At 50.4% G+C, this 20,175-nt stretch overlaps 1 protein-coding gene and 1 non-coding gene across 4 annotated transcripts in view; one reads left to right on the forward strand and one right to left on the reverse strand.

Annotated features, from left to right (window-relative positions):
• The window catches only part of PRAM1 (PML-RARA regulated adaptor molecule 1), a 32,372-nt gene extending 19,183 nt beyond the window's left edge, over window positions 1-13,189 (reverse strand). For all 3 annotated transcript variants that reach the window (XM_048831151.2, XM_075123176.1, XM_075123177.1), the window contains exons 1-5: window positions 13,015-13,189; window positions 9,389-10,073; window positions 3,153-3,255; window positions 2,286-2,398; window positions 612-660 (exon numbers count right to left, since the gene is read on the reverse strand). In XM_048831151.2, the coding sequence (XP_048687108.1) occupies window positions 612-660; window positions 2,286-2,398; window positions 3,153-3,255; window positions 9,389-10,073; window positions 13,015-13,017 (953 nt within the window). In that variant the 5' untranslated portion in view covers window positions 13,018-13,189. The remainder of the gene's footprint in view (window positions 1-611; window positions 661-2,285; window positions 2,399-3,152; window positions 3,256-9,388; window positions 10,074-13,014) is intronic.
• On the forward strand, window positions 5,983-6,053 carry TRNAG-GCC (transfer RNA glycine (anticodon GCC)). The gene has a single exon. It is a non-coding gene; the product is annotated as a tRNA-Gly (tRNA).
• Window positions 13,190-20,175: the final 6,986 nt, after the last annotated feature.

Consider the following 20,175-nt stretch of genomic DNA (forward strand, 5'->3'; position numbering starts at 1 on the left):
TTTTGGCCCAGCTGGAAATCTCTGCCCAGAGCCACGTCTGCTCTGCAGTTCTGCAGCTGTGCAGTTTAGGCTTGGTCTACATCCAAAAATGAGACCGACCTAGCCACATCGCTCAGGGCTGTGAAAAATTTCAAACCCTGTGAGACGTGGGTGGATCAAGCTAACCCCAGCTATAGACACAGCTAGGTCAACAGAAGTGTCTGTCAACCCCACTGCTGCCCCTTGGAGAGGAGGGTGAACTGCACTGACAGGAAAACCCCTTCCGCTGGTGTGGGACGTGGCGCTGTCCCGCTGTAGTCTGGCCCTGGCCATAGGGTGAGATCCATGCTGGAAAAGAGAGAACTTTGGAAATGTGACCTGACCGTGCTGGCTGCCTGAGGCTCTTACGGGGCCTCTCTGCAGATCCCCAGAGCAGAGGACGCTGTTGGAGCCCTGGCTAGGCAGCTGTGGCTCATGCTATAGCCGCACGCTTATAGCTCTTGTGGTTGCCCGGTTCAGTCCCGCAGGGCTCAGCTAAAACAGCGGCCCTTGCAGAAGCACAGCAAATGCGCTAGGTGATGCCCAATGTTTTGGCATGTGAGCAGCATTGAATAAATAAATCCATTGATTACCTGGGCTCAGTGGGCGGTGGGGGAAATCTGTCAAGGGTCAGCTTGGCACCTGTACAAACAAACAGTGCATGGAGAGGAGTCAGTGAGGCTGGTGTGGCAAAGCCGCGTGCTGAGACAAGCTCAAAGGGGTGGCTGGCGGGAATGCTTTGCCGGCATCGGAGGTGGAGGCTGGGTCCCATCCAGCCCTAGAGCCTGGCCCCCAGGGTTTTACCCTGTCTTCTCTGTGCCAAATGATGGGGCTTCCTGTGTGGAGATGACTCCACAGCTAGAGCCCTCTCTCTGTCAGGAAGGCTTACATTTTACCCTGCCCCTCTCCCCCTTGCAGGGGGCATCCTGGACTGGCAGGAGGGCACTGAATGCCCTAGTAGTTTCTTTCTTCTATGATGTTGTCCTCTGCAAATACCTGGAGACTATTCTCAGGTCCCTCCTTTGCTGTTGCTTAGCCAGTCTTTAGGAAGGGTCAGTAATCGGTCTCTCCAGCCCCTTCACTTTGGCTCTGACTTCCCCGCCCCCGAATTGATGCACATCTTTCTGATACTGATGTGGCTGGAACTCAGAACTCCAGCCATCGCTTCCCCAGAATCCCACCACATCACCATAATAACACGGTACCCTGCTCGACAGCACTGTCGGTCATCCGTGCACTGACTGCGCATTCACTCACGCTCCTGCCTCTGCCCAGCAGGAAACAGAGACCGAGGACTTTACCTTGGGGCTCTGCAAAGGATTTTGGGTGTTCAGCCAAAAAGGGGAACTTTCAAAGCAGAGGTGGATTGTGCTTTGTCTTTGAAAATCTGCTCTTAGCACTGGGTGCCCAAGCTGACTCACGACTCAGCTAGGCCCCTGGCCCTTGAGGTTTCCAAACCCCACTGCTAGAGGGTGCTGTGCTCTCCAGGTGCAGCTGTTATCCTTGGGTACAAGGGGAAGGATTTGGGGTCTAACCCAAGGTGTGTATCTTAGACTGCTCTATCCCTGCATGTGGACATTCTGACTCTGGTATGAGCAGTCCTGTTTATGTCTCTTGGGACGGGATTAAGGTAAACAGAAAATGCCAGTGTTATAAGGGAACAGGAGGGTTCCCTTGTGGGTTACACTGTATGATAAAACTTTGCCACATAGCCAAGGCCCAGATGCCATTGCCTTCCGCGTCCACCCCATGGCCTCAAGACCCTTCAGCCAGCTGCTCCTGGGCACCTGTGGCTGCTTGGACAGTACAACGACCCCTCTGGTGTCTGAACTCCTGGGGCAGTGGATGGGGGAGGGCACCTTGGTGCCAGGCTCTGACAGTGCTAATACAGCCCCTTTCCCCCATGCTGCGCTAGCAGGCTGCAGAAGCACAAGACACAGTTTCTATTCGCTCTGACTTGAGTTCTCAAAAGCTCAGCCAGGTGCTATTCGGGCCCCCACTGAGGGACTCGGGCAGTGTATGGCATCTGCCCTGGTCCGAGCTGATCAGAAATGTCTCTGATGCACACAGGGAGCGGGGGAGGAGGGGGGGTTCAGGTTTGCACACTCACTTTTCAGAGTGGAGCTGCACACTACACTTGTAGTGGATGGTGAGCTCCTCGCGAGCTGTGCTCTGAACAGTGTCTAGTGGGCAGTGGCCACCTTTTTATTTGCAGTGCTGGCTACATACCCCCTGCCATAACCCCTGCTCCAGTCTGGGGTACGTACCTGTTCCAGAGCGGGGACTTGCTGGGAGCCGGGAAGCAGACGATAACGGACGTCCTTTCCCTATGCCAATTGGCCCAACTGCTTCCACATCATCATATATCTGCTCTTGGTGACTGGGGCAGCAGAAAGAATGGGATTAGGGAGCTGAGCTGTGGTGGGTGTGATTGCAGTGCAAGAGCCGAGTTTAACAGACTGTCACAAACATCAGCACTGCAAGAGGGTGGATGGCAAGGGGCAGGAGGCCAAAATGTCCCTGGGGCTGGCAGTGGGCTGCAGCAGGGACAGGACCATGCAACACTGTAAGGCACCACAAGGAGTGTGGTTTGGGGCTGCAGGCTGTGCCGTCATTTTGCAGAGTGCTGCGCCTCCCTTGTAGCAATGAACCACAACAGGGTGTGTGCTAGATGGTGATCGGTACCTGAGCTACAGAGGGAGACCAGCGCCAGAGGTTTCAAAATTATCTGGTCCCCCAGTGACTAGGTCTCCCACATGAGACACCTCGGGCTGCTACTGCTCTCTGGACGCTCCCATTGATTTCATTTGGAGATCACGGTCCTCAGCATCACGGAAGAATCACACCCCGGAGGTCTGATTCTCCTCTGCCCTGCAGCTTGTGCCATTTAGTCTCGTGCACCGTGGGTACGAAACACCCCCATAGCAGAATGGCGACACTGAGCTCTGGTCTGAATGACTGTCCAACAGGGAATCCAACCTGAGGTGTCTCACATGTGGCACCCAGAAACTGCAGCATCCAGAACCTCAGGGGCCACTTCTGAAAATGCTGGACTGTATCCGCAGCTCTGGCCTTTGGTCAGCAGCAGCCCATCTTGCAGCTGGGGGTGCAAAGCAAGAATAAGAAAGATTTACCATCTCAGTACTTCCGCCGCTGACCTCAGGACACGAGGAGATGAAGCAGCTTGAGGTGCAAGTCGGACTGGGGAAGACCCAGCAGAATTTGGCTTCAGGTGACCTATGGCAAAGGTTGTGGGGACGGGGAGGGGTAGAGGGGAAAGCCAGTTCACTGATGGCTTCAAGCCAGTTTCCTGGGTTTGTCAGGGCAATGCAAACCTCCACCCCCACCAAGAAACTCGTATTTAGATTCCAGATCTGCCCCCGACCATTCTATATGCAGGGTCGTCCTGCCTTCCCCACTGGAGAGGGCCATGAAAGCAGGGGAGGAAAAGAAGGGAGATGTGGTCTGTGCCCAAACCAGCCCGCTAGGCAAGGCACAGTCATGGACTCCTCCACAGTCTCCTGGCCAGGGCAGTTCTCTGGTCTCTTAATCATGCTGCCTCACCGGTCACCTTGCTGTTTCAAAAAGTCTCCCATTAAAAGGCTGCTCCCACCCATCACTGCTCCCAGGAATTCTATTCAGCCAAGCCCACCCCTGGGATGAACTACAGGGCCTTTCACTGGCTTGGAACAATACATACAAATCTCCTTAGCACAGTGAGGGGCTCCCAAGTAAAAAGCTACTCCCAGCCCACTCGTTCCATCTTGGGTTCAGTAGCCAACTAATTGCAACTGCAGCCACTGACCAACGACATGTCTCTATACAGCATCGTCAACCCCAAGCAATGAAAAACCATGAATCAGGCCCCCCAAAATCTCAAGATTGGCTTAAAAATCACAAGAGGATTTTTTAATCCTAATAAATCTGGGGTTCTTTTTGCTCTTTTAAGGCACTCTCTGGCCATGTTTTCAAGCTTTCCTCAAAAAACACTGGGCCTAGAAAGCTACTTTTCTTTTTAAATGCAAGCTGATTGCATGACCCATGAGCTGGGGCTTTACAAAGTGCACTAAATATCACCTCATTTGTGAGATAAAATTGTGACCATTTACAACACTGTGTGCCAGTCCTTCAAGGTGCAGTAACCACAAACACCCCCCCCCCCCCCATGCTTCACACTCCATCCATCACAAGCTTCCATCAGCCCTGGGAAGAGGGGAGGGAGAGGCCAGGCTTCAGGGCATGTGGGAACAGAGCAGAACTGACCCCTAATAGCCCCTCTCCATTGGCCCTGGGAGAAGGAGAGAAAAGGCAGCGAGAAAGCCCTTGTCTATGCTAGGAAGGGTTTGCTGGAATAGCTATGCCGGCAAGCCCGCCTAGTGGAGATGCAGCTGAGACTGGTAAAAGAGTGGGTTTCCACTTTTTGCAAAAACACTTTTATGCCACTCTAACTGCATAACAGTGTCTACATGAAGGCTTTTGCTGGCATAGAAATGTAGCAAAAAAAGTGTCTCATGTAGACCCGGCCACAGTCGCTGCAGAAAGGCGCTGGGGGAGGTCACTGGACGTACAGCTTGTACGGTGCATTGCAGTGAATGAGTCGGGTGCTGTGTCGCCTGTTGGTGTAATAAAACTGCCTCTGCGGGCAGCAGGAGAAGCTCTCCCACAGACAGCACTGCCCACGCCGGCGTGTCTGTGGGTGTAACCTATGTCACTCGGGGGCGTGGTTTATTTACACCCCTGAGCCACAGAAGTTATTCTGACATAAGCTGTAGTGTAGACACTACCCTTAGAAAGGGCTGTCTGGTGACTGCTAATGATGCAATTACCCTGCTGATAGCCTCTGAGGAAGGAAGGCCAAGCAGGCTGGCTGAGGCAGTCTGACTTGCTGGGGAGCTCACAGTGTAGGCAGGGAAGTGAGCAGCTTGGAACAACCCTGGTCAGGAGGGCAAGAGACTTGGTCTCTACCCAAGAGAGGTGATGGCTGAGGGGCTGGAGCCTAGAGTGGGTGCCCTGGCTGGACCCCGGAGCAGAACATACCGGGGGCAGTTGCCCAAACTAGGACATCATCACAATGGTTTCAGAGCTGGTCACACAGAAGTGTAGCTACCCCACACAACCCGAGTTCTCCCTATGGACCAAAGGAAAAGCGGTACTGGCCTAGAGGCAGGTCTAGTGGCCAGAGTGATCAATGGTGTCCAAGCAGCACAGTCCCTACTTTTTAAGGTCGGGGGTTCCTGCCCCTTGCACAGCTCCCAAGTGCTATTAAACCAGAACCCTGAAGACTGCATCACTGGCAGCGATTAAGTCTTACAGTTCTCAGAAGAAAGTGAAAGAGGCTTGCCTTCCCTGATGACCCCACTGCCAGCCCTCCACAGGCCATACGTCACCGTACACCGGAATCCAAGATCGTATTGACTTGCATTGCAAAAATCCCAGAAAGTCTGCAGGAAGGCGCAGCCTCCCCCCGCCCCCGATGGGTGAAAGAGCCTACAACAGAGAGCACTACAGTGACAACGCACATCACACTCAGCCCGTCTCATTCTAGAGGGGTTTCTATTATAGCTTCATTCCAGCTCTCTCCCTTCCATTGTCCAGAAATGGATCCTCCCCAGGCCCGGCTCCCTAACACCCTTGGACTGCCCTCCTTCCTATATCCAGCGCTCCCCTGGACTGACTCCCTCCCCCGGCCAGACCCTGCACACACCTGGGTCCCCAGCTACCAGACTGGGCATTGAGTACCAGTGTCTGGCACCCCCTAGTGGCTGTCCAGGACAGTAGCACTGCTGTTTGAAATGCCTTTGCTGAAATGTGGGACGATTTGAGTGTTTTTAGACCCCCAAGTAAAGAACAAATCAGCTTCCAGCCCAAAGACAGCATTGTCCAGAAATGGATCCTCCCCAGGCCCGGCTCCCTAACACCCTTGGACTGCCCGCCTTCCTATATCCAGCACATATCCAGCAAATAGCATTGGTGGTTCAGTGGTAGAATTCTCGCCTGCCACGCGGGAGGCCCGGGTTCGATTCCTGGCCAATGCACAGTTGTGGCTTTTTGGGGGGGAAGGATAGCTCAGTGGTTTGAGCATTTGCCTGCTAAACCCAGGGTTACGAGTTCAATCCTTGAGGGGGCCATTTAGGGATCTGGGGCAAAAATTGGGGATTGGTCCTGCTTTGAGCAGGGGGTTGGACTAGATGACCTCCTGAGGTCCCTTCCAACCTTGATATTCTATGATTCTATGAAGGCAGAGAGGGCTGGACTTGCTGTGAGGAAGCTTGAGTGTTCGGAAATAAATCCAGTTGCCTTAGAGGGCAAGCCAGGCATTTCTTCAGCCATAATGGGAAGCCTGTGAAGTTGCAAGTGAACTGGACAAGGGAGCTCCTTCGGTAAGGCTTGCTGTGAACAGCCTGCTCCCATATTTACCAGCTTCCCATGCTGCCTGGAGCGCAGCAGCAGGTTGTTACAGAGCCCCTGGCAGCGCAGGAGAAGCTCTTCCAGCCATCCAGGAACATACTGTATGAATGCACTTAACCCAACCGGCCAGGGACATTCCAAACCCAGGAATCAGCTGGCAGGCATGTCTGGTCATTGCATGGTAAACTGATACAAGACGACATGGCACTGGACACAAGAGATGCAGATGCCAGGGCTCAGATGTGAGGAGAGGCCAAGCTAGATTCGCTACATTATAAATTTGTGCCTGAAAAATGAATTCAGCCCAACCCAGGCAAAACCAGTAATGTAGTGGGGGGACACCTGCACAGAAAAGAAAAGACAAACAGCAGGAAAAGAGGACAATGCAGAAACTATTGTGCATTGAAATTACTGTGCATCATTATTGTGTGATAGTCAGTGGGTGAGGGCAGAGAGACATGTCCAGAGACGGAGATAAACCTTTTTACGAAAGCCTACTGACTGCACAGGTAGCAAAACAAGGTCCATTTGGATGAAGGCAAAAGAGGCCAGCACACCTGATGTATCCATAGTCTTTATTATAGGTGCAGATAGAACACCAGGAAAACCCTGACGTGTGCACCCTGGCAAACAGCCAGGTAAGGAAATTCTGTCTCAGAAAGGACTGTCATGTGACCTAATAACTGCACCAATTACTGACAAGAAGGAAACCCAGCTTTGCAACAGTGTGAAATCAAACTAAGGTTATGTGATTATTCTTATCACTGAGCTGTACATGTAAGAATTACACTTTGAAGTGGTAAAAGAGTTACAGAAACCATTTGTTTCGGCTGAAACCTGTAAGGAAAAGATTCTAATTATAGCGAATGAGGAACCTGTCTGCAAGACATCTCAGAGTGAAAATGCACCAGGGATGCAGGAGAAGAGCGTGGCTGACACAAGGATTATGGTATGGATTTAGGCTCCTGATTATGGTATGGATTTAGGCTCAGTGTTTAGGGGCACCCCTTAACACTCATAAGAACAGGGTTTGATTCCCTGCTTCCCCCACATAGGGTCTGTGTGACCTTACACAAGTCACTCACTCTCTCTTTGCTTGCCTTCCCCACCTGTACAAGGGCCATAACAGTACTGCACTACCCCAGGGGATGTAGCGAGGATAAATATATGAATGACTGTGATGTGCTCAGATGTTACAGCAATGGAGGCCAGAAGTACCTGAGACCAGCAGAGTGCAGTTCAGAGGAGGGCCCCAAGTCAGGGGCGCCAGAATCGGGAGGTTGCAGGGCCATGCCTGTCCACTTTTTAACATGGGTGTAGCTGCCTTGGGCAGGCGCAGAGTGGCAGCAGGGGCTGCTGTGCTTCATGGTAGGAAAGCTGAGAAGCTGGGCGGCACACCTTTGGGACTGGAGACACGGGTCGGGGTCTGCTCTCGGGCACCCCAGCGCCCAGCGCAGGTCGAGGGTTCAGGGCTCCGCACAGCAGCTCTGGTTCCCTGGGTGGCTCTTGCCATGGCCAGCCTCTGGCTTCCGGCCTGGCCAAGGGGCAGGGCCCTGGGGGAAGAGGGGGAGCAGGGGGCAAGGCCACAGCTCGGGCACCCGTGGTACCACCACTTCTACACAGGCTCCAGCGTCCCGGCCCCAAGTGTAAGACACGGAGCACGAACTGGCTAAAGGGCCCAACGTCCATCCTTCAGAGCAGTGCGAAGGAGAGCAAAGCCCCCAGCAAGCTTGTGGAATGAGGGGGTTGTGAAAAGAGCTAAGATCAGCAGGGCAGTGATCTTATGCAAGTTGCTTAGACCCTGAGGACCTCAGCAGAGCACTGTTCCCTGCCTACGTGGGGAGGAGTGTTGCCAGACTGAGCCAACACAAAAGTCTTTGCAGTCACTAATACCAAAGGTGGCTTCTGGCAATTCAGGCTGGACACAAAAAGCAGGAACATGACAACTGTCTGGGCCCCACTCGGATGCTCCTGCTGGCTCAGAGTACCCTTCCCAATTCCACCCGCTACACAAAAGTATCAGAGAGCATGCAGGGCTGTCTGGGGGGGGGGAGATTGTTCCCGGTGAGTTACTGCCAGCTACAGAGAAGTTCATTAGTTCCCTAAGCTCAGGTTACCATATTTGAAAATTCAAAAAAGAGGACACTCCATGGGGCGGGGGAAGAGGGATTTGCTCGCACCCTCTCCTGCCCCTGCCCCAACTCCACCCTTTTCCTGCCCCCATTCCAACCCCTTCCCCAAAGTCCCCGCCCCAACTCTGACCCCTCCCTGCCCCATTGGACCCCTTCCCCAAATCCCCGCCCTGGCCCCGCCTCCTCCCCTGAGCACGCCGCATTCTCCCTTCTCCCCTCTCCCTCCCAGCCACACAAAACAGCTGTTCTGTGGCGCAAGCACTGGGAGCTAGGGGGAAAAAACGGGCACTCTCTTGAGTAATCAACATTCACTCTCTTTCTTGAATGATCAACTCTTCTTTGGGGAAAAATAATAATGGCAAAATCGCGGATGTTTTTAGATATTTAAAAATTCCTCCTGGATGGTGATTTAAGAACCAAAAAGCCAGACATGTCCGGGAAAATACCGGTGTATGGTAACCCTACCTAAGCCAACCAGTGTGTAAGCAGCTCTCTCCAGCTCACTTCCTAACTAGGCACCACTCTGGTCTTTCTTTTGCTACAGGCAAAAACAAGCACAGCATCTCAGTAATTTCTGAGTCCTCATTAATTTCCTCCATCTTCTCATTTATTAATGGATCGACTTCCTCTCTAGTTCTTCCCCCATCCTGTTATGTTTATAAAACCTGCCTCTTCTTTCCCAGAACCGCATCTTTCCCTTCCACTCAAAGAAATTCCAGATCCTAATTTAGCAGCTTTTCCTTCCTGCACTAGTGACTCCCCATCCTGCAGGGCTGCTCTCCTCTAGCTGCCTGGGGGTTCGCATGTAACCAAAGTACTCCTGTACATACCATGCCTCATGCCTCTCCCTGGCTCTGGTGCAGGATAAGCATGTGTTCTGATAGCAGCAGCCTTCCAGAACCCCTCTAGATCCACCTCAGGAGGGCGCTGGGGTTTCATTGGCTTGACTCCCAGTGCTGTTGCATGTGGCAGCGGCTTTCTCTTAGGAACCTTAGGTTGCCATTTCTCTGGTATGCTTCTTGGAGAGTCCAGTAGGGATGGGACAGCTGTCCCTTTGGCAGGAACCAGGGGGGCACCAGCATTTACCCCTTGATTCCTAGCATGTTTGATCAGTGGCCAGGTCTGCTGAGTCCGGCTTCTCTCAGGAAGGTTTGAATTCCACCTTGTGCCCTTTTGTTCAGGGGGTGCCTCTCGTATTCCTGTTTGCAGAACGGCTGCGTGGAGGCTGGATTCCATAGCATTTCCATCCTTGGAGTTAGTCACCCATGCTGGGTCTTCACAAAGGGGCCCCAAGCCTGGAACGTCATCCTGACATAAAGGAGCATTTTTCAAACCCATCCTCCTGGTTTTGGGTAATTTAGTAGATTGGTCCCTCTCAGATCCAGGTTTAAGTGCGTGTGTCTCCTCCTTTGCAAGTGAGGCTGCAAGCTGACTCCCTGGCCTGTTGCTCATTTCAGAGAATTTTTGCCTGTTCCCTTGGAACTTGGCCCGTAGGTGCTTAACACGTTCTCCTTCCTAGGACAGAATAGACAACGTTAATTTCCACATGTGTCTGAGGATCATTAAGGACAGTTCTAGGCAATCACCCTGACAATGTCCATGGAGTAAAATTAATTAAAACCACAAACATTTCACATCCCACCTGGCAAACGATCATTCTTTGTATTATAGTAACAACTAGAGGTCCCATTACGTAAGGATCGGCACAAAACTGGAGAGAAAGAGCCTACAGTCCAAACAGCCAACGGGGCCCTGGCGTGGCTGCGGAGCCACGGGGCCTCGATGCTGATGGCAGTGGCTGAATAATCTCAGGTTGAACCTCCTGCTTGTTCTGCGGATGGGGGCAAAGATAAGCACCCAGCCCCCAACAGAACAACCTGGAGAAGCTCCATGGGTCACTCTCGGGGAGTTTTTCTCCTCTGTTCCTTCTCCCGCGGTGCCCTCCGAAGGGGTTCCAATGGGAGGGGCACTCTGACCCCGTGGGGTTACTTCACGCTGACACCAACAGAGCGAAGAGTAGAATTTAGTATCCAGACACTGCACAGGGTTTGGAAGGGAGCAAAGGGCCCAGTCCTGCTCCCAACCCCAATCGAAGTCAATGGCAAAATGAGGGGAGTCAGGAGACAGCCACATTCCCTCTCCATCCTGCTCCTGGTCCCTCTGGGACCATCTTGCTGCAAAGCGATTCCCAGGGAACCTGTCAGCCTGGCTGCCGTGTGAACTGAGAGCCCGCTGCTGCCTGGAGACATTGGCTGCTGTGTGGCTGGGCCTCTCTGGACAGGTAATGCAGAGTTGCTGGTGTCGGCTGCACCCTATTACAAGTGCAATTTCCAGTGCAAAGTATTTGTGCCCTAAAACCCGCTTGCTCTTAGGTGCATCCCTTGAGTCACACACCCCTTTGAAAAATTCCCTCCTGGGTGCAGCTGACTGGCCATGGCTCTAGCAGGCAGCTCACTTGTACCCCAGTTGCATTTTTCTTTGCAAAGCCTGGCAGGTGCAATAGCCTGACTCAAGGGTGTCAGCTTAGGCTGCCATTTGGGAACCATGGCCTCACTAGTGACCGCTGCAGCTGTAGGCAGAGGCAGTCCCAGTTGCATGCCTCTGCTCGTCACCTTGCCCTCGCTGTCACCGCCATCTGGGAGAGCGAGTCCTGTGTTTGTGTGGGAGGAGCTCCTCACGCTTTTCAGAGCAGTGCCTGGTGAGTTTCCTGTGCGGTTAGTATTGTGCTCAGCTCACACTGTGAAGTGAGGCAGGCTAGTAACTGCACCAGCGAGGGGCTGGCCTCTACAAAAGCATTTCAGAGCTGCCCAAATGGCCTAGAAACCTCTGTGTTGGAAATCCCCGGGGAATGGCTGCCTTGATTGCTTTTGGGGTAGCACTGCCAAACTAGTGCATGCCAGAGAGCAGCAGGTGTAATGTAGTTGGAATTTTGTAAAGCTTGTATTGTAAATTTTGTATCGCATGGACCGCATCCCCACAAAGGGGTCATCCCGTGAGCTGCCCACCAGTCATTTCCCAGCCCGTGCAATACCTATTTTGTCCCTTTACAAAACAGCTAATCAGCACGTTTGGATTTGCTCTCCCAAAGCTCTTTGCTCTTCCCCCTGCTACTCCCAGACCTAAATTGTACTTTGTACTTGTACATGATTTAGTTTTACAGATGGGGGATTGGACACAAAGAAGATAAAGGCAAAATTTTAAAACTTGAGTGCTTAAATGTAGGCACCTAAATGAGTTGCCTGATCTCTAAAGCTGGGAGCACTCCCAGCTTTCTTTGGCATCAAGGGGAGCAGGCACGGAAGTAGCCACTATCCCCAGCAGTTGCAAGATGAGTATTGTTACGGGCCAGCAGTAGCACAGATGGAGACAGAACGTGGCATCTGTCCTCCAAGTCTTTACTTCCCCCACAGGCCAGGTGGCTTCTGAAGAAGCAACTGTATAAACCAGCTTTTTCAAGATTCACAAGTGCGAATATTTGACCCAGAATTGCTTTTTGAACCACGCCAATGTCCATTTTGCAGCCATTTCATGAATTCCAAAAAAAAAAAAAAGGATGGAAAAAAAGTCCAGTTATGAACTAAAGCTGCTGATACCCCCATATCCCGATCAAATTCCAACTCAGGTTGTTGTATTCTACCTCCCTAAATGCCTCTTTGGTGTCACTCGTGTACAGTAATCTTCTCTGCTTTCATAGATTTTAAAGCAAGAAGGGACCCAATCTTCTAGTCCAGTGGCTCTCAAACTTTTTTACTGGTGACCCCTTTCACCTAGCAAGCCTCTGAGTGCGACCCCCCCCCCCATAAATTAAAAACACTTTTTTATGTATTTAACACCATTATAAATGGTGGAGGCAAAGCAGGATTTGGGGTGGAGGTTGACAGCTCGCGACCCCCTATGTAATAACCTCGCGACTCCCTGAGGGGTCCCGACCCCCGGGTTGAGAACCCCTGTACTAGTCTGATGCCCTGCACAAGCCAGTTTTGCCCTGTGATTCCTGCATCGAGCCCAACAGCTTGTGATTGAACTAGAGTGTAGCTTTGAAAAAGACATCACATCTTGACCTAGTTTGTTTAGTGTCGCTGTGTGCCTCTATCCAGCTTCTGGGTTTGACCAGAAGGCGGCTGCATTTCAGTGCTGAGTGAAGTGATCCCCATCTGGTTTACATCTCACACTGCAAAGCAATCTGATATCCTCTGGTGGTTCTTTGTGCACCACATTGGACAAATGCAAAAGTCCTACTGTCCACGGGGATGTGTTGCACAATGCTTTTTGCTGCTCCTCTGACCTGGAGCAAGGCTCACCCTGTGTTGCTCTTGCTGAGTCTGGCTGGCAATAAGACACTCCATCTTTCCTACTGCTATGGAGGAATCCTGCCCCACTGGCTGTGTCCTGTTCTCCTGCCCTTGTGTTCCTCACAGACCAGGTGTGAACAACTCAGACACAGTAAATTACTCACCATTTTCTGTCACCGCATGCTTGCTTCTCTCCCTCTCTCCATGTAGATTCAAATGTCCTCACGCAGAATTGCCCGTGGGAGGTTGGGATCCAGCATTTGTATGTTGCCTGATCACCCCCTGCCTTCACTGCATCTTCAAACCAAAGGCTTTTGCCAGGTGCGTGACAAGCGACTGTCTAACTTCAGGAAGTAGTTGTGGTCTGTATGAAAAGCAGCGAGGGGCGGGGGAGCAGCTCTTTCTGACCTAGCTTCAGTCGGTGCCAGAGTGGTAGCACCGGGTCCTGCTGACACTGAGCTGGGCGTAGCTACACAGCCTTGGTTCTTTGGAGTAGAGTTGGACAATTGTTTTCTGGCAAATAGAAATTTCACTCCAAAAAATGCATCTTTCAGGGTCCAAAATTATTGGCAAATTTGGGTCAACTTTGGCAAATAGTTCGTCTGAAAAAAAACCCAAAAACCAAAATTGCAAATGTCAGGATGCTTTGTGTTGACATTTTCAAAACAAACCACTTTGAAACTTTTGTAGAAAATGTTGGCATTTCATTTCAAGACAACATTCACAGTGTTTCCTTTGACCTGAATTATTTCATTTTGTCAAGAAAAAATTTAAAAATTCCGTTTTGTTTTGTGACTAACCAAATTTTTTCTCGATTTTTCAGTTCAGCCATCAAACCAAACCCTCAGTTCTTCCCTTAGCTCTCCTTTGGATGTAAGAACTTTATATTGATTTGAAGTTGAAGTATGTGTTATCAGTTGTTGGCTGCGTGTGTTCTCTCCATGTGCTGCACCAGCTCTGCGCAGACAGCCCGTACAGCTGATCTTGATTGAACTGCCCAAGAAGGCCACAGACTTGGTTTAGTAGCGAAGGTGCTCAGCCAGGTTTATTGCTGAGAAAGCACAGTACTAGTACCTGGCAGACTCTATGGGGCCACTAATACATGTATGCCCATGACAATGGACTCCGCTCGGTGAGCGACAGGATCTTCTGCCCCCCACTAGGCCAGACAAAGACACCCCCTCTGTGGCCCCTTTTTATGCTGATACAACCAAGTTACATATTGTCCCTCTGATGTGGTTAGTTCCCACCCTTTACCTTGTGCATGTTGGCTCGATCAAAACATCTCCAGCCATCACCCTGTCATCCTACTATCTCTTTAGGAGGGGTCAGTGTGTCCTGTATTATCTTTGGGGAGTGTGTTTATACCATAACCTTGTATCAGGGTGTCCTGGTACCACCCTTCTGGAATGTGTTTATGTGAATATCTAGTGCCTAAGAGTGCTTGTGGTTTTGGAACGAAGCCATGTTGTTGCCAAGTTCCTGTGCCGGACAGTGCACCTGTAAACAGGCATCTGTTTTATAACAGGGCCTGACTCTTGCTAACTTTGCTTTATATCAGCAGGGCCTGACTTTAGTTCAGGCCTTAGGCGTCACTTCAGGCCCCTTATACCATGCCTCATGTCTCAGGTTCTCTCTTTATACTACAGGGAGATGGTTACACTCCTGTGGGTGACTATCTGGACAAGTTTTGTTAGTGAGTCATATAGTATTACAATGGCCAAACTGAATGCACTGCTCCTGCTTCTCAGAGCATCAAGAGATTTGCAGAGAGCACAAGGCATTCGCGATCAGCAACTGTGTTGCCAGGGCAGGGAGTTGTTCCTGAGGGGATGGTAACACAGCATTTTCCAAAGGAGGCCAGTATCAATGCCCCTGTTTTACAGATAGAGAAACATTAAGTGACTTTGCAGTGTCAAAACCAGGGAAAGAACTCAGGTATCTGGAGTCCCAGCCTAGCACACGCACTGCTGGACCATGCTGCCTCCCCTAATGCTGTCATGTAATGATAATGTGAGCTCACAGTCATCTATTGTTATCGCGCTACCTTAGGGTCCTCCGTTATCCTTTCCCCCATTTTAGAGCAGTTGCCGAAAGTCACTGTTGGTAGAGCTGGAAGGTCTTAAATATGGCAGACTCCAGTCTCCTCCGCATAGCTACACTGCCTTTTGAAATGAATGTGCTAGGCCTTGTTTTCATTCTCTGTTCTAAACACCAGACCTCATTCTCCTCCCATAGCCAGGAACAGAACCCAGGAATCCTGATTCCAACCCCTTTTTACTGCTGTTGAGCAAATAATCGCTTAGCTCACGAGCAAAGTGTATGCCAGCTCGAAGGGTACCTGTCTGCGATGTAAATCTGAGGGCCTCTATTTAAACCCTGCTGCTGATCCATGAGGGGACAGTATGGTTCCACATCAGGACTTTTTTTTTGTCAATTCTGTTAAAGCAGATTTTGCTTAAAAGCGGATTTGCAGATTTGCATCTTCTAAAACCTACCCAAAAAGTCAGATCGTTCTGTGAACAGGTAGGGCAAGTACCTGACAGCTTGGAGCAGAATCAAGGACTCGCCCAGAGCAAAATAACTCTTCCCACAGGCCACCTTGTGTGCACAGTAGAGCAACCCGGCATACTCACTTCTCTGAAGCACCGAGACACACTGCAGATAGCAAATAGCTACCTATGAATAACGTCAGTGCAATGACCAAGGAAAAGGCCTATAGGAAGGAAAGGGATGATCTTGTTTGTGATCAAGGAAGTAGCTTCATACACCTGCTCCCCTTGAGATCTGGGCTCTGTCCCTGGCTTACCAGAGACTTCCTATGGGATATTGGTTGAGACAGTTAAAACAGATCAGCTGCAACTGTCACCTGCTTCTGATCTTAATCTCACTGAGCCTCAGTTCTCTGTGCAAAATGGGGGGTAACAGTACTGCCCTGCCTCTGTGGGGTCGGACACATTAACTGACATTTGGGAAACAAATAATACGTGCTGTGTGAGTGACCTAGCACTGGACTGGGGGTTCTAGCAACAGTGAGAGGTTGGAATGTGCCAAAAGTGGGGGATGGGAAGGCTTATGGAGAGTTGTGGAGCAGGGCAGTTGCCAGCTGGCTGGTGGCTATACCACCTTGCTGGTTAAAAGATTTAAAGTGCCCGCTTTTTTTTCACTTGAGCACATTCAAGCTCTCGACAGTGTACAGGCCTGTATTCTGGATGGCGGTGCCATGTTAGGATAAGCTAAGAAAAATGATAAAACAACAGCAAAATACACCAATTGTGTGTAAAAAGAAAAGGAGTACTCGTGGCACCTTAGAGACTAACCAATTTATTTGAGCATAAGCTTTCGTGAGCTACAGCTCACTTCATCGGATGCATTCAGTGGAAAATAAAGTGAGGCCCTTCCCCAAATACTGGAAATACTTTCCTTCCCCCGCCCTCCAAGGGGCTTTACTATGAAACATTGCTGGTTTTCATATGCTTATTCCTGTTCCCTGAGGTTTATATTTTAATGAATTATTGGAAAGAAAGGATCTGAGAAGTTGCAATTGGAAAATCGCTGTAACTAGGGCCCAAGGTAATTCTGGCATCTGTAGTCCAGTCCGGAGATGAAAACTCTGAGGAGACGGGCAGATTTTTAAAGCGCCATGTGGGATGCCTAGCTGCTTTTGAAAACCCCATTGAGCACCAATCTGCATCTTTAGCTCCCTAAATATCTGACCCATGGTGCTCAACAGCATTAAGATCACAATTTAACAAAGCACTGAACATGTGCTTTAAGTATTGCCTCAGCTCCAGAAAACATCTCAAATGGCCTTTCTCCACCAAGATAGAGCTCTGGGCACTAGTTTATTATTGCACAATGCCAAGCATTGGAAACACCCCAAGGAGCAGCACAAGAACAACAAGAGACCCACAGAAAACAAAGTTACCCTAAAATGAAGAACTGTTATACCCTCCTCTTGTAGCCCTGACCATTAGGAACCTGAATGCATCCGATGAAGTGAGCTCTAGCCCACGAAAGCTTATGCTCAAATATGTAACCCTTCCGCCCGTCAGAGTTGGCAGCAACAAAGGCCGGGTTCAATATCTAGGGGATTCATTCCAATAACACAATACAAACCGGCTTGAGCCCCCACCCAGTGACCTGGGACAAATATATACCACCCCCGCTGGGCGCCTCCAAGAGGCAGTACTTCCCCTCTCGCAAGCACGTAGTCTGAGTGTAGCAAAAAGCCTTTTAATAACAGAGAGAAACAATGTGGCATTATGTTGGGGAAACACCACCAACAGGATTCATAACACAACCCATGAGCAAAAAACGCACCCCAAGCAAACTGGGGCTTGTCCTTTCCCTTTGGTTCTTGAGTCCAGCAACCCCAAATCACCTAAAGTGCCAAAAGTCCAGTGGCCCAAAAGTCTCTGTCCCTGGTCAGGGCAGCCCCAGAGTTCGAAAGTTTATCTGCAGAGCTTTACCTCCCAACTGGGGGGCGGGGGGGAGAGAGAGAGAGGTAAGGGGCATCTTACATGATCTGAAACTGACCGCCCCACAGGCCTTCGCTTCGCTCCGCCCCGCCAGCTGCCCCACAAACTGCTTCGCTCAGCTCGGCTCTGCTCCCCACAAGCAGCTCCCGCCATCCCACAAACTGCTCCGCTCCGCATCCCACAAGCAGCTCCCACCGTCCTACAAACTGCTCCACCAGCCTGTCCACAAGGCACTCCAGCACTCCTTGCAAACTCCTCCACAGTATATCTTCAGGCTCCCCCGCCTACTTAACACAACGCTCAGTGATTTCAGCTCTTAGGTGAATTCAGCTTGTAGTAGGGGAGCCTCAGTGCTGGTGCACCATTAGCCCAAAGTGAATTCAGCTCAGCAGCCTGTAACTAGACTCCTAATGGAATCAAAATTAGCTCTGATATTCCACAGTGGAGAGAGGACGAAGTGCAATTAGCATGCAAGAACCTCACCAAGAGGCCCATACCACCAAGTATTAATACTTATCCCCAACCTCTCTCTATTCACAGAGTTTTGGAACCCATGTCTCTTGCATAGCGAGTGCTGCTTAGTTGATGGTGAGTCCCTCCATCATAACAAAAGGCCCAGTACAGTTCCAAGCACAGTTCCCATAGTCAGGGTAATAACAATTTATTCTTCCTGACCCAATAACAGAGACACTGGGGATCCCACAACAGCCAAAGTGACCATTTGGGCAGCTATGGGCTCATGCTAGGTGGGGTGGGTGTGCCTATGCAAATGAGATCAGCCCCTGAAGTTCTTTTCCACAACTTGCCACACCTCACCACCAGATGTCAGGGTGGAGCTCATCCTGACTCTGCTTACAAATACATTGGTTAGTCTCTAAGGTGCCACAAGTCCTCCTTTTCTTTTTGCGAATACAGACTAACACGGCTGCGACTCTGAAACCTGTGTGTAAACTGGCTCTCTAAACATGTTAGTAATAATTCGCTATGGTCAGCACTAAGACCATTCTTCTTGTTGCGGGGTGGCCAGTGGCCAGTTTTGCTGTCTCAGAGGCGGCAGCTGTACACGGGGTTCAAGAGGGCAGGGAACGAATGGGCTTCCGAAGCAGGAGGCAAGCCCTGGTCTGCCATCTGAGCTCTATGCAGAGAACACCCCATGAACTTTAGGAAGAGGATGGCCTTGGGGTTAAGGGTATGTCTACACTTTGGAGCAAGCAGACACAAGCCTCCCCATCTGGGTCAACAGACAGGTTCGTGGGGCTCACACTAGCATTCTAGAAATAGCTGAAGTTGCACCTCAGGCTGGAGCTCGGGCTCTGAAACCCACCCCACCCCCTAAGTGTCAGAGCAGCTGTTTTTAGAGTGTCAACAGCACTAGCCCTGCTAGCTCGAGTTTGTCAAACCCCGGCTAGTAGGCTCACTCCCACTCACTCCAAACTGCTGTGTAGACAGACCCAGAGACTTTAGGACTCGGGAGCTCAGGGTGCAATTCCCTGCTCTACCACAGATTTCCTATATGAGCTTGGCCAAGTCACTTAATCCATCTGTGCTTCAGTTTCCCCATCTGTAAAATGCAGAAAATACTACCCTACCTAGCATCCTTTGATCCCTATTCCCTTTAGGAACCCTTGAGGAGGGGTGGGGCTAACTCAGGAAGAAGAGGGGTTTAAAAAGTCAGCTCCTAAGTGACCAGTGGAGCAGCAAATGGGAATTTTGCAAGGGAATTTTGAGGGTGCATGAGAGCCAGACACACCTAACAAACGTATGCTAAACTTAGCCATAATATCCCCCTTAAAAACAAAGAACAAAGAAACGAACAAAAACCCTGCAAGAGTCAAAATAATATAAGCAGATGGCCAGCAACAGGGTGGGGGATATGCACTGAATGCAGCATATACAATTACCTGCCTTGTGGGCAGGTGGTCTATGTGTGCATTTGGTGCATGCAGCTCCTGGCCCTCAGAGGCTGAATATGGGCTGAACCAGAGGAGCTCAGCGAGACAGACCAGACTTTCCAGGACACAGCAGAGCGGGCCCAGTCCCAGTCTGGCAGCCTCTGTGCTGTTGGGGAGGATGAAAGCCTCAGGGAAGGAGTCAGATTTCAGAGGAACAGCCGTGTTAGTCTGTATTCGCAAAAAGAAAAGGAGTACTTGTGGTACCTTAGAGACTAACCAATTTATTTGAGCATAAGCTTTCATGAGCTACAGCTCACTTCATCGGATGCTTATGCTCAAATAAATTGGTTAGTCTCTAAGGTGCCACAAGTACTCCTTTTCAAGGGGAAATAGCTTTACTTTGTGTAATGACCCATCCACTCCCAGTCTTTATTCAAGCCTAAGTTAATTGTATCCAGTTTGCAAATTAATTCCAATTCAGCAGTCTCTCCTTGGAGTCTGTTTTTGAAGTTTTTTTGTTGAAGAATTGCCACTTTTAGGTCTGTAATCGAGTGACCAAAGAGATTGAAGTGTTCTCCGACCGGGTTTTGAATGTTATAATTCTTGACATCTGATTTGTGTCTATTTATTCTTTTACGTAGAGACTGTCCAGTTTGACCAATGTACATGGCAGAGGGGCATTGCTGGCACATGATGGCATATATCACATTGGTGGATGTGCAGGTGAACAAGCCTCTGATAGTGTGGCTGATGTGATTAGGCCCTGTGATGGTGTCCCCTGAATAGATATGTTGACACAGTTGGCAACGGGCTTTGTTGCAAGGATAGGAAGAAACAGGAGACAGTAATGCAGGATTCACTTGTTAGAACTTGAAGTCTAGAGAGTTGGGTTGTGATGACCGGGAGGGACTCCAGCCATGGGGGAGGAGGGGGGTCTCGAGGCTTCAGCCAT

The sequence above is a fragment of the Caretta caretta genome, chromosome 25 (assembly GCF_965140235.1).
Source record: "Caretta caretta isolate rCarCar2 chromosome 25, rCarCar1.hap1, whole genome shotgun sequence".
Lineage (NCBI taxonomy): Eukaryota > Metazoa > Chordata > Testudines > Cheloniidae > Caretta > Caretta caretta.